The 13,697-nt window shown below is 44.3% G+C and overlaps 1 protein-coding gene across 1 annotated transcript; it reads left to right on the plus strand.

Annotated features, from left to right (window-relative positions):
- The first annotated feature begins 1,915 nt into the window (after positions 1–1,915).
- mtmr9 (myotubularin related protein 9) lies at positions 1,916–12,063 on the plus strand. Its single transcript, XM_047021238.1, has 11 exons — positions 1,916–1,981; positions 2,616–2,820; positions 3,280–3,388; positions 3,900–4,025; positions 4,627–4,800; positions 5,045–5,262; positions 5,507–5,668; positions 5,894–6,035; positions 6,144–6,364; positions 6,604–6,755; positions 9,457–12,063. The coding sequence occupies exons 2-11, from the start codon at positions 2,639–2,641 to the stop codon at positions 9,618–9,620; spliced, it is 1,650 nt and encodes a 549-aa protein (XP_046877194.1). The 5' UTR covers positions 1,916–1,981; positions 2,616–2,638; the 3' UTR covers positions 9,621–12,063.
- Positions 12,064–13,697: the final 1,634 nt, after the last annotated feature.

Raw genomic sequence — 13,697 nt, forward strand, 5'->3', positions numbered from 1 at the left:
CCTTACTGTTGTAAATATTCTCGAAAAAATGTTTTGATCACAGACAACTCAATCAAAATCAGGATTCTAAAACTGTTGTCAACTGCTGATACATTTGTATCAGAAACATTACAAATTTATGATTTTTGAAGGCTTTTAGGAAAGTAAAATGTACTTGTTTGATTGATATTAGACATCCAAAACGTGTAGGCATGTGTACAATAGGCCCGTCTGTGTGTGTGTGTGTATCCTGCTCCGTTGTCACCTATACAGTTGATCAGACAGTACACCTGAGTGAGAAGAGAAAAAGAAGACTAGAGGAACACTCAACAAATGAATCGTGCTCTCTGCTGCTGGTGTGGAGTTTCACCTGTTACTTTTGCCAATGAAGTTTCAGGGTTGTCAAGGGAATCCCATTCTCACTGAAGCAAATACAATTTCAGTAGGCTACATGTTTCTGTTCTCATAAAATAAATGATCATATCCCGGGAATACAGTTTAGGCACTAGGTCAAATATCCTCCTGCAGCAGTTTTCCCACAACTGTCCTGAAAAGTCAGTTCCCGTTTTAGAGTAGCAGTTAGAAGAGCAACGGATTGTTTCCTCACTGACACAGCATCCTGTTGAATAAAACATACAGCATTTTGAGAGCCATGATATTGAAGATTTGCTTTGAAAGCTCTTTTTTCCCTTACATCCCTTTCTTTACCAACGAGGTTAAAACGAACAGCAAGGCAACTTTTCCTAAGATAAAGGACAGTTATTTGGTTTGTAAAGCACGCTGGGGTTCCAATACAATTGACTGCTGGCATCTCCATGGTGCCTGGAGATTCACCACCCTGTATGATGTGGGCTGGCAAGGCACTGAATGTGGAGTACAGACAGCCTGCAACGGAAGCAGATATCTGGGTGATTTCTAATTAATCATATAAAGTTGACCAACACAGACAGGCTGATGGAGGAAACAAACAAGCAGACTGCATGACTCAGCTAAGCTGGGCCATCTGTTCATCTTCGTATCAAACGTGTCCCCCCCAATCCCCTATCTGTGTAGTTGTGGGAGTCTCTCATTCCAGGTGTGTGCCTTTATAATGCGGATTTGAGGATGAGAGGCTGGGTGGAACAGGCTTTGGAGGCACCCATGAAAGGAATGGATAATGAATACAGCCACATGAATAGGAAAATGCCTGAGTTGAAATGTTGATGGTGACATGAGCTGTTTGATGGGTTCCATCTGATTAGCTGTAGAGCTTGTAGCTCGACAATGACCTCCTTCACAGGCTTCATTTTGAGGCGTTACCTGATATATGGGTCCTGGGAGTACTTACTGTACCTCAAGTAATAATAATAATGAAAAAAAAATTGATCGTTTTTTTTTTTTTACAATGCGATATAAAATGCAGTGACCGTGTTTAAACTACCCATACAATTTAGGAAAATTATGACCTTTATAGTATTCTTATGAATATAAAACCTCAAACGGACACCAGAGTATTCTAACAATGTCTGGTATACTTCCACAGCCTTTACTTTTTCAATTACGTTTCAAATAAAATTATAGAAAATTGCTCTATTAATGTAAAATACTTTAATCCTGCCAAATCTTAATAACTATTTCAAATTTGAGTCAAAAAACTCAATATATAATATAAAGTCTGGCCTACTTCCGCAACCTTTCAATTTTCAATAACATTTGATTGAAACATTTTCACACAGGCTACATGCACACAGAACTCAAATCAAAAGAATACCCATGTTATCCAAGTAATCGATACCAAATGCGAATAATATTGCATTTCTCTGTTGAATAGGAACTAGGTAAGCCTACGTTTAAATAATAAGAAATTATCAAAAATTGTAACGTACAATTTGCAAACACAACAGCGCCCAGCTGGTCTGGCTGAGCAGAACTTATTTCTCAGCTTCGCTTGTTCCCATCGGCGTATTATTGTCTGTGCACCTCACCTTCGTTCGATCTGTCAAACAGCTGAGACTGGTATCAGGTAGTGTATTCCCTATATAGTTATATTCTATTCAGTTGTCTGGCGGGTTGTATCACCGTTAGGTTATTATATCAATATATTGGTTTGTTCCCATGCTTCATTATTCACATAATATCTCAAAAATCCATGAATCACGATACTCAGTCCGTTGCTTCCGTGAGCTAAGCTTTCTGAGCAAAGAAAAACTTGGCTAGCAAGCTGCAATTTTCTTTGACAAAATGTAGCCTAGCTCTATCAATATAGACGGCATTCAAAGTGCTGTTACTGACGTAGTGTTAATGTTATAGTAAGCTTAGACTGACAATCTGCCATGTTTGTCCAGTTAGCTAGCTAGGGAGGTAGACTAACGTTATCACCAGTCTTTCACATGATACTGTTTAGCCAGCTAGCTGCCTAGCTACTGTAGCTGCACTGCAGATGAATGGTGCAACTCCGGGCTAGATACGTAGCTGTGGCTTGACTAGTCCAGACAGCCTCTGGACTTCCCTGTTCGCATCCTGTTCTACGCATATCTGTATGGTCACGTTATTAGCTATTTTAGTCAAGACCAATATTATCTTAAATAACCACCAAGTAGTAACACCTTTACAACACATCGATGCCTGATAACAGTCGTGTTTTCTCCCTTATATAGATTTCCTGAACCTCATCTCTGCAATGGAGTTTGCAGAACTGATCAAAACTCCTCGGGTGGACGGGGTGGTCCTTCACCGCCCCTTCCTGCCCACAGTGGAGGGGACCTTGTGTCTGACAGGGCACCACATTATCCTGTCCTCCAGACAGGACAACACAGAGGAGCTGTGGCTACTGCACTCGAACATCGACTCCATTGAGAAAAGGTATAATAGGATTAGCCCAAAATTTTTAGCAAGTTTTTAGCATGTACATAAAGTACATTTAGGTACAGTTTGGCATAAATAATTAATTTGATTGTAATTCACTGAGTGTGGCAAATAGTCTTTGGTACATAAGCAAACATTGTGCTGCATTAATATAGGATTCTGACTGTAGAGACTAGCCTTGGCAGAGTGTCATTACTTTAGGTTGGTTTCGGTGCCAGGCATCTGTGAATCCCTCTGTAACATTGCTTGTTAAAAGGGCTATACGTACGATTTGATAACACAGCTAAGGGAGAGGTGTGTGTTTATACGAGGTGCCTTATCAAGGTCCTAGCCCACACTCTCGATCAGGGCAATAGATCCACTTGTGGCTGAGGAGTATTCATCAACCTCATTCAATGAGGTGCCAAAGTCATCTTCATAGACCTTGTTATATGATCATGTACCTCACTGTTTCAGGTTTGTAGGCTCTCTGGGGACCATAATAGTGAAGTGCAAAGACCTGAGGGTGATCCAGCTGGATGTCCCTGGGATGGAGGAGTGCCTCAACATTGCCAGCTCCATTGAGGTAACAGAGCTGTGCTCCAACTGGGTCCTCAAGTAGCAGTGTCCACCTCAAATCTCAAGGATTGGACTGGGTTCTGATTAGTGTCCATTTAGAACATGTGCAGGTAGAGTTGTAACCTGCTACCCTTACAGTGGGATGGGTATAGCTCAGTGGTCAAGCATTTGGCTGCAGATCAAAAGCAGTGCTAAATAAATACACTGTTATTATTATAGCATATTAGTTGTAACAGAGCGTGGCTTGTCAAGGTTTTTACAAACTGTGCCCTCAGTGCACCTTCAGTTGCCTCTACTGCTGACGTAGGCTTAATAGTATCCCCTCAGTCATCAACTTCCTGCATTCTGTTAGAAGTGCTTACTCGGCAAGTGCCATATCATCATTTGATCATGTGAATCCATGTTTTTTGAAGCCCAGCCTCCCCGCGCCACATTGGAGACTGTAGGTTTTTCACAGTAAATGTTTTTGTTCCACTCTGTAACAGCAGGCGTACTCTGTCTGTGCTGACTCCCCACAGGCTCTGTCTACGTTGGACTCTGTTTCCTTGAGGTACCCTTTCTTCTACCGGCCCATGTTTGAGGTCGTAGAGGATGGCTGGAAGTCCTTCCTGCCAGAGGACGCTTTTAAAGACCTGGAGTCAATGGTACAGCTGCTTACGCCCACTCTCAATCGTAGGATTATTATATGTTTAAATGTAGCACATCATTTGGGGCATCCTTGTAGCTTACCGGATACGTGCAGATACCTACTGCATACTTACAGGAGCGGCCTGGGTTCAGTCATGTCATCCTTTCTCTCTCTCTCCCCTTCATTTTCTGTCCCCTTTACACTGCCTCTATGACAAATTATAAAGGCAGAAATACCCCCAAAATACATCTTTGAAAAAATTACAAGGGTCCTCACTGTGCTCACTAGTGAGTGGGCCTGTTTTCTGTGTTTGTTACAGCAGTCAAATGTTACAACCTGATAAAATAATAAGCAAAACCGAACAGGGGTTACATAGGTATCCGGTTTGTCAAATTCAAGAAATGAAAGATAAAAGGACGTCTCAAACATCTCAGTTGATCAAGAAAAGTTGTCTTTCCCTATCTACTCTTGACCTTCTCATCTTATCTTACTCTACTCATCCCCCCCCCTCTCTCTTTCTCTCTCTTTACTTTTCACTCCTTCCTCCCATGTCTCTTTACTTCTCTTTTCCGGTATACTCCTCCCTTCCCTCTCTCTGTTCCACCTTACCCTCCCAGACAGATGAGTGGAGACTGAGTGAGGTCAACAAGGATTTCAGGACGTGCCCCTCCTACCCTCCTCTGGTCGCCGTGCCCAAAGACATAGATGACGACACCCTGAGGAAGGTGGCCACCTTCCGCCATGGAGGACGCTTCCCTGTCCTCAGCTACTACCACAAGAAGAATGGCATGGTGAGGGACACAGCATCATGGGAAATGGTGTTCCCACATGACATACATTTTTTACCTCACCGTACACATCCATGAATGTCTCTTCTGTGTATCTCTTCCTCTCCTTCACAATCTCTCCATCTCAATTGTATTTCTTCTCTCTCCCTCCCCATGTGTCTTCTCTCTGCCTCCCTCTCTGCCTCCCTCTCTTCCTCCCTCTCTTCTCTCTCTCTTTCTCTCTTGCTCCCTCTCTCTCTACACCCAGGTTATGATGAGGTCGGGCCAGCCCCTGACGGGCACCAACGGGCGTCGCTGCAAGGAGGATGAGAAGCTTATCAATGCCACGCTGAGGGCGGGCAAGCGTGGCTACATCATCGACACTCGCACCATCAATGTGGCGCAGCAGGCCAAGGCACGTGGGGGCGGGTTTGAGTCTGAGGCCAACTACCCCCAATGGCGGAGGATCCACAAGGCCATAGAGAGGTAGGGGGGTTAGTTGAACTACATCAGCTTAGAGGTTGTCAAACTATTCATTAGTGTGGTAGAAGCCTGAAACCGCCTCCCACATTAGGTACATTGTTATGTATTAGTCCGGGCACAAAATGGTCTCCTGGAGCTCATATTCATGTGTACTCTAGTAGTAGAGTACCATCTGAGTGATCTCTGGGTGGAAACGGCACTGTTCAAGCAGCTGAAGTAACAACAAGGTGGAAACTCTCTCTGTCAGGTCCAGCGTCCTGCAAGAGAGCCTGATCAAGCTGGTGGAGGCCTGCAACGACCAGTCCCACAGCATGGACCGCTGGCTCAGTAAGCTGGAGGCCTCCAACTGGCAGAGCCATGTCAAGGAGATCCTCACCACCGCCTGCCTGGCCGCTCAGTGCATTGACAGGTGAGCGACCGAGCACCGCCTGTCTGTTGTGCTGTCTGGTGAGCTCTCTGTGTAGGTCTCTCTGTGGCTCCCTCTCTGTCTGAAGCCGTTTCTCTGTAGCTCAGTTGCTTTGCTCTCTCTAACCCTCACCCTCTCACTGTCACTTGCTCCTCTGCTTTTCTCACTTGTCTCTCTCTCTCTCTTACTGTCTTTCTCTCTGTGTGTCTCTCTCTCTCCTTCTCGCAGGGAGGGGGCATCGGTGCTTGTCCACGGTACAGAGGGGACAGACACCACCCTGCAGGTGTCCTCTCTGGCCCAGATCATCCTGGACCCGGCCTGCAGGACCGTCCGGGGCTTCCAGGCTCTGGTGGAGAGGGAGTGGCTGCAGGTGAGGAGAAGGAATAGATCAGTGGGGGTGGGGGGTGCCGGTAATGAATGGCCACCAATGACTCTCCATCCCTTCTTACATCCTCTCTCCCCCTGCGCCCCTCCCCAGGCCGGTCACCCTTTCCAGCAGCGCTGTGCCCAGTCAGCTTACTCTAACAACAAGCCCCGCTGGGAGGCACCTGTCTTCCTGCTCTTCCTGGACTGTGTGGGCCAGATCCTCAACCAGTTCCCGTGCTCGTTCCAGTTCAATCAGAACTTCCTGGTTCTGCTTTTCGAACACGCCTACGCCTCCCAGTTTGGCACCTTCCTGGGCCACAGCGCCGCCGAGAGGTCAGTGTATTGTCTGTTACAAGAACCGGACCGGCAGGTTCAGAGCCCAAACACAGCAGTTTGATTTTAGCGCCTGCTGGACTGCTAATGATGGAGGATGGAAAGAAACAGGGAATGAATGGGCTGTGAGCTAGAACATTCACGACATGCTCTACATCTTTGAACTGTAATGTCAGTCTCTTTTTTTCTCACTCGTCCTCTTTCTCCCCACCCTCTCTTTCTCTCTCCCCCCCCCCCAGGGCTAAGCTGGCCCTGCCTGAAAAGACAGTGTCTCTGTGGTCGTGGGTGAACTGTCCCCAGGAGCTGGAGCGTCTGTCCAACCCCCTGTACGAGCCCAACAGCCTGGTGATCTGGCCCTCAGTGGCCCCCCAGAGCCTGCAGCTGTGGGAGGGTAAGACCCCTCTCTTCCCCCCTATCTCACTTCTCCGCTCCTATCCTCCTGAATCTGCTGTGGTAAAAAACGTTTTCATATTTATACCAGAAGGGGGCAGCCTTTATCAAAGTAGAAAAGTATTTGGCATTAAGGAAACATCTAATCCGGCAGATCAGGAAAGATCAGTCAAACGAGAACAGAGACATTTTCTGTAATGTGCACATATTTGATCCTCCTGCCTTTTTAATTGTTATTTCCCCAGGCCTATTGCTCCAAAACATTCTCTGCCTTAGCAAACCGGTATTCCTTTGAGTTATTGTGATTGACTGGAAGGTTATACAAGTTCTTTCTGTTGCTACACAGACACGTTCCTGGAATGTTTAAACCTCAAACCTACGGTAACCCCCGCAGTGCAAAAACAGTTCAATCTTGTCATGTGACCACCTTACAACGCTCATATGTTGACTCAGAACCGCCCACTCTGACGACTAACCTGACCCTGAACATAATTAGGACATATTAACCCTGTCTGGTGTGCACCTGACTGAACAACCCTTACCGCTTTCCCTTTAAAATGATTTTGCTCAAATGAAACTCTTCAACTACAGTCTAGATTTGAAGTTAGTGCGGCACTGGGTTTCCTAACTGGATGTGGCTGCACCTCATATAGCTCTGTATATCGTCAACCCCTCTCCTCATCTCAGATCAACTGGTCATCACAGCCCCCAACCCCTCTGCCAAAGGGTAGAGGGTCTTATTATAGACTGTACCACAGGTGTCACTTGACGCAGACAGGTCCAGTCGGAAAGTTTGCTACTCGTCTTGGCGGTGGCATTGTAGCCGTACTAATCTTAACTCTCTGTGGCGGACGGAATTTAACGGTATTGAGCATCAGGACTAGGATTTTTGTAACATGTACTCTTTCACTTGATAATCCCTGCAAAGAGTCTTGACCGAGATTCTGGGAGTTCATAGGAAATCCCTCTTTCCACCTTTTCCCCCCTTTTCAGTGTGTCCTCTCTTATTCCCCCTTCCACTGTGGAGCCTGAGCGCTTCGAGAGCAGCCCCTGCCCCTCCGCTGGGTCGTGCTGAGGCAGGCGACAGAGCGAGGGGGGGGGGGGGGGGTCACAAGGTTCAAGCGTGCCATGTGCCGTAGCTGGTCACACTTCATGCTCAGGGAGGCGGGAGCCACATTCCACAGGATGGGGCGGGCCCCCGGAACCGTGACAGAATGTCTCCCACATACAAAAGCCTGACGCTCCACGTTTACTCAGGAAACAGCTCCATACATTCACTTTACAGGAGGACCCAAAGACCCTGAGAGCTTTATAAAAAGAATGTTAGTACATTATGGTAGTAGTATAGTATTTGTTGGTAATAATGTGTTTGTATGGTTGATTAGTAGTATAGTATAGTTGTATAGTGTGGTAGTAGTGTATGGTGTTGGCATGGATCAGTAGTGTTGTAGTTGTAGTGTTTTAGTAGTATAGTGTGGTAGTACTATTCAGTATTAATATAGGGATGTCATAGTGGGATAGCAATGATTCTACTAAAGACTTTCTTATATTTATGTTGACATATACAAGACATCCACACTTGTAAAGCATTTATATACAAGGTGTGTATGGCCAATGTGAAGCTAACTGGCCATAGACTTGTTTCCCTGGTTAATTTAAAGCATTGTCATGGTGTATAACATTTGAGCCTTTCATAAACCTTCTCATTGTTAGTTAAACAAGAGCGAAGAAAGAAAGAGCATCACTGTCCATTTTGCCGTGTCATGCTGAGCCTGTCCTGATTGGTCACTTCTCCCCCACTCCTTCCTCCGATGTAGGCCAGGTGTTTTCTGTGACTCACGTGTGGGAGGCGTGTGGAACCACACCACCTCAGCTGCGCTCCCCCAACCCCCTGCCCCTGCCGATCCGATATTATATATCTCGGGAGTCTGAAGTGAAGTAACAGCAGGCCCAGTTCCATCCACTGCTCCAAAGCTCTTGAAAAGTTAGCCTTGACAAACTGATGGACTGATAGACTGACATACTGATAGACCTGACTGACAGATCTTTATAGTATTTATACTATATAGATCTATATAGTATTTATTACATTTACATTTAGTCATTTAGCAGACACTCTTATCCAGAAACTTACAGTAAGTACATTCTCCCCTAGGCAAGTTGCCCAAGGACACGTCATTTTGCACGGCTGGGAATCGAACCAACAACCTTCTGATTAATAGCCCGACTACCTAACCGCTTAGCCATCTGACCCCCATTTATGAGGGGTGTAACAATATATATCGTGGAACAATATATCGCAATACAAAATGTTTACAATATGTTTCTTAGAGTTATGGCAATATTTTTACAATACGACATCCGTTTAATCCTATTGGTTGAGCTACCATCACACGACCTACTCTGCACCTGCGTCATGCTTGCATTCACAGAAATCGCTTGAACGGAGTTAACTAAATTGTATGTACAACAAAGAAAATTATTGAAAATGTTTAATGTTTTGGAAATAAATCTGTTGAGTGAATTTCAGTTTAATTTCAAATGTTGTTCAAAATATCGTGATACATATTGTATTGTACACCCAGTATCATGATACGTATGGAATCGTGAGCTGAGTGTATCGTTACACCCCTAGTATTTCTAGTATTTATATGGCCCAATGTCAGGTGACTTACATGCCCTCTCTCCCCTGCCCTCCCTAGGGGTGTTCCTGCGCTGGAACCGTTCGTCCAAGTGCCTGGATGAGGCCTACGATGAGATGGTGCACATCATCGAGTACAACAAGGAGCTGCAGAGCAGAGTCAACAGCCTGCGCAGACAGCTGGCCCAGCTGGAGACTGAGGACCCTCTACTGCAGACACCCTAGAGGCAGGGGGGGGGGGAGCAGGGGGAGAAAGGGAGGGAGGGAGAGAAAATGGAGACAGAGAGATGGTGGAGGGGTTAGAGAGAGAGGGGATGAGAAGGAGGCGGAGAAAGCGTCCTGTCAATAAGGTTCACAATGGTGGTCCTTAAAAAAAAGACAGTCCAGGGCATGAATTAATATTCACAGATTGAGTTGTGCCAAATGAATTGAGGTTATATCAAGTCGATAGGGGGAGAATCATCAGAAGAAACACATCCAGTCACTAACTCCTCTAAAACAAACACCCACCATCCCTCACAACATGTAGGCCTACATGCATAATGCATTCTTCAGTACTCAATACACACACACACACACACTCACACACTCACAGGCTCAACACAATTATTCAATGCTATACTTGTCCTAAATGTTACTGCAGTACATCACATTACTACTAAACTCTTCATCACACTACAGCACACACATTACACTGCGTAACCATGGCAATGTAGACCAAGGTGCCAACAGAGCCCATAAATGCATAGGAATATTAATGAATCCAACCCTCTCCCAGACACTGAGCATACAGAACCCAATGAAACACACGTACACACTGAAACAGTACATGCTGTACAGGCCAACTGCCCCCACTGAGACACATGTATACATACAGGCCAACTGCCCCCACTGAGACACATGTATACATACAGGCCAACTGCCCCCACTGAGACACATGTATACATACAGGCCAACTGCCCCCACTGAGACACATGTATACATACAGGCCAACTGCCCCCACTGAGACACAGGAGTGAGTGTGGAGGTTAGGCGCTCCCACCCAGTTCTGCATTATGTATTAGGTTGAATAATGCTAAACACTGAACGTAAGCAGAACATGTGTAGGCCGAGTTCGAAATAGGTTCAACCCATGTGATTTAATCAACTGAATACTGCTTTACTGCATTTACTTTACTGATAAGGGCCGGGTTTCCCAGATTCGTTAAGAAGCTCTTAACACTCCGAGCTTCTTAGGAGCATTCTAAACGTTCTTAGAACGCTCCTAAGAAGCTCTGAGCGTTAAGAGCTTCTTAACGACTCTGGGAAACCCGGCCAAGTTCTACCCAAGAATGGTGTGAAAATTGAGAATTCAGCACATATGAGAGCAGAGCAAAGTGAGGGAGACAGTTACTGTATGTGATTCAGCTCAACATGTTACGATAACAGGCCAGACCGGAGCTCTATGACACGTTATATATGAGTGTTCTGATGTTATGGGTCATAGGTTATTGCTAACAGGAATGGCAGGGCACTTATTGGACAGTGTATTTTGTGTTGTACTTTTACCACAACATGCAGAAGTCCATGCTTTTTAATGTGATGTATTTTACACTTTTCTGAACATTGTTTTCAATACTGTCCCATGTCTGTTCACAGTGGCCAAACTGTCTTTGTACTGAATGTCAAAACTCAATCAATGTACAGCTTCAGTCTCGTCAGGAGACAAGAAAATCTTTCTTTGCCCCCAAAGAAGTAATCTCTGTGCTTTTCTATTCCTGATATCAAACTTCTGTGCTGATTGTGCCTCATTCCTGAGGAAAATATGAATAATTCTGCACAGACTCTAGGTCTATTGATCTTCACTGTTCTTACTGTGTCTAAAGTACTATCTCTTCTTTGTGTTGAATATGATTTATTATCTTGTTTGCTTTGACCAATGCTCCATGTTTGAGCTGCACACTATATAACCGCTGTTGCAAGAGACAACAAAATTCCAGTGTTGGTGTCTTCAGGAATTGCACTGTCATTATGGGAAAAACCATGTCACGCTGTATGGCTATATTCTGTATTACCTAAATTCAGTCAGCTTGCAAATGTGGGTTTTGTGTGTTGCTGCTGCCAGTTTTACTTTACTAGCCAAGTTTACTTTACCAACTGATGCTGATGATGTAACATTCTCAACTGGCCTAGCAAATGTCTGGTATTGTTTTTATAAGGGAAAATAGTGCATATATTTTTACTCTACAGAAATCCCTTCTATATTATGTGAATTTGTTCAACCTGCTTCCAATATCCTTACAGTAACATTTCATGTAAATATTTACACTTGCATGTATGAATGGGGTTGACATGGTAAGTTTAACAGAGGGTTCTGGGTGGTATGGGAGATAAACCATTTCCACACAATTTCTGCACTATTTAAATATGTTAGATATTAGAAAAATATTCTATTTTGGCACAGGTATAGTCTCTGGGCTTTTATTCCATGTCACTCTGATTGTATTGTGCTTTCAGTGTCTTAATCCGTGCAATGAATTTAGGAGAAATTACATGTACATTTGTTTTATTTTTTCTATCATTACTGTTATGAGAAAAAAATTGTTTTTGTATTAACCTTCTGCAAAGATCATAAATAATGATTTATTATGTTTTGTTCTGGGGGCATTAAAAAAAAGTCTGTTCAAAAGGCCTCTAATCGTCTAAGAGAAATATAGAAAATGTTCTCAAACAGTGTGTTACAGTGGGATTCAATCTGGTGATATCAAATCTAGTGAAACAGGAGATACCTCCAAGCCCTTGTGGCAGACGGCAGGGAGAGGTGAGTGGTGAATGAGGGAAGATATCTGGCAGCCCATTGGCTCCACCCCCAAGCCATGAAGGGACTTCCTGCAGCAACAAGACGGGCTGTGTCATTAAGCGGTTGAGTGATTGAGTGTTTGTATATAGGAAGGGAGCAGGCCAGAAGAGGCGAGAAAGGGGGTGTATTACAGAAAAGTGTATCACAGGGAGCTTGCCTGGAAACTGATTCATGTGACGGATTTAACACTGCATACCAAACTGGACTGACGGAGAACGATGCTTTGGATTTACCCAGGATAAAAGGACAAAGAGAATGGATTGTGAACAGTGAACAGATAGCTGAAAACCCCTTTTTCCCTTTTCCAAATTGAACCGATTCCCCTATTAAATGTACATCTGCATTGAAATGGGACTGTGTGTGCCTGTTTGTTATTTAGCTTGATGTTGTGGAAACCCCACACCCCTTAACCTGTAATAGCTTATATTTCAACACTACATTCAACATGACAACAGTGACGTAGGTATAGATTCACATGGTGTCCTCAATGCAAGGCATGCCACCTCACCCCCATCAATGTCACGGTTGAGTTATATAGTACGTTGCCCCCTTGGATGACGAATGGATCATCTGATGAACCCATTCGGAAATAAATAGCCCTGACTTTTCATTAATGCGTGTGTGTTGAAATCTTGAATTGCTACCTGTTAGTTTGTATTGTCCATTATTTGGTTTTCACACATGCATAAACGTTTTACAGTATGTAAGAGGCTTTTGTTAGAATGTTTGGATTTGTTAAAACATGCCTTCTGATTAGACTTCACACCCTGTCCTCCATCAAAACTGAAAACCAGTACTTGGATCTCTGGGATACATAATTTAAAATAAATCCAGTATGTGCTCTCAGTTCAAGAGAGCACAACCTGCTAAATGATTGGATTACAAAAACATGCACTGATTCCCAGAATCTGTGTGTGTGTGTGTGTGTGGGGGGGGGGGGACATCTGAATGCAACCTCCAAATCCATCACCAGTTTGGAGTCTTGTTTCATGTTATGTTATCTGAAGTGGGGTGTGTGATCTTGTCGACCACTCACATGCCTGCTAAGATTAAAACCCGCCTCCTTCCTGATGGAACCACAGTTCATTGGCCCATGCTCTCCTAATTCTCTCCTGTCAAAGTCAAACAGAGGTTATGGTGACACAGCAAACCATTATTGAGTACCTCTAAATGGAGAAACTCACCTAAGGCTGTTCATTGTCACATTTTATATTTACACATTTTTGTTTTGCTTTACTGTCTCAGAATCTGGTGTTCCTGAATGTGAATGTGCAACCACAAAAGTATTAACCTGTTCTAGTTTATCAAAGGTTTGGGTATTGTATCATGTCTATTGTGAGACCTATAGGTCATACAAGCTCAAATTTTCCAGGTATTATATTACACTGTGAATAATCCTGGAAACCAAGACAGAGGGCTTTGGACGTACAGTTAGTACACACGCCAAAAAGATACAGTGGACT

The sequence above is a fragment of the Hypomesus transpacificus genome, chromosome 6, assembly GCF_021917145.1.
Source record: "Hypomesus transpacificus isolate Combined female chromosome 6, fHypTra1, whole genome shotgun sequence".
Taxonomy (NCBI): domain Eukaryota; kingdom Metazoa; phylum Chordata; class Actinopteri; order Osmeriformes; family Osmeridae; genus Hypomesus; species Hypomesus transpacificus.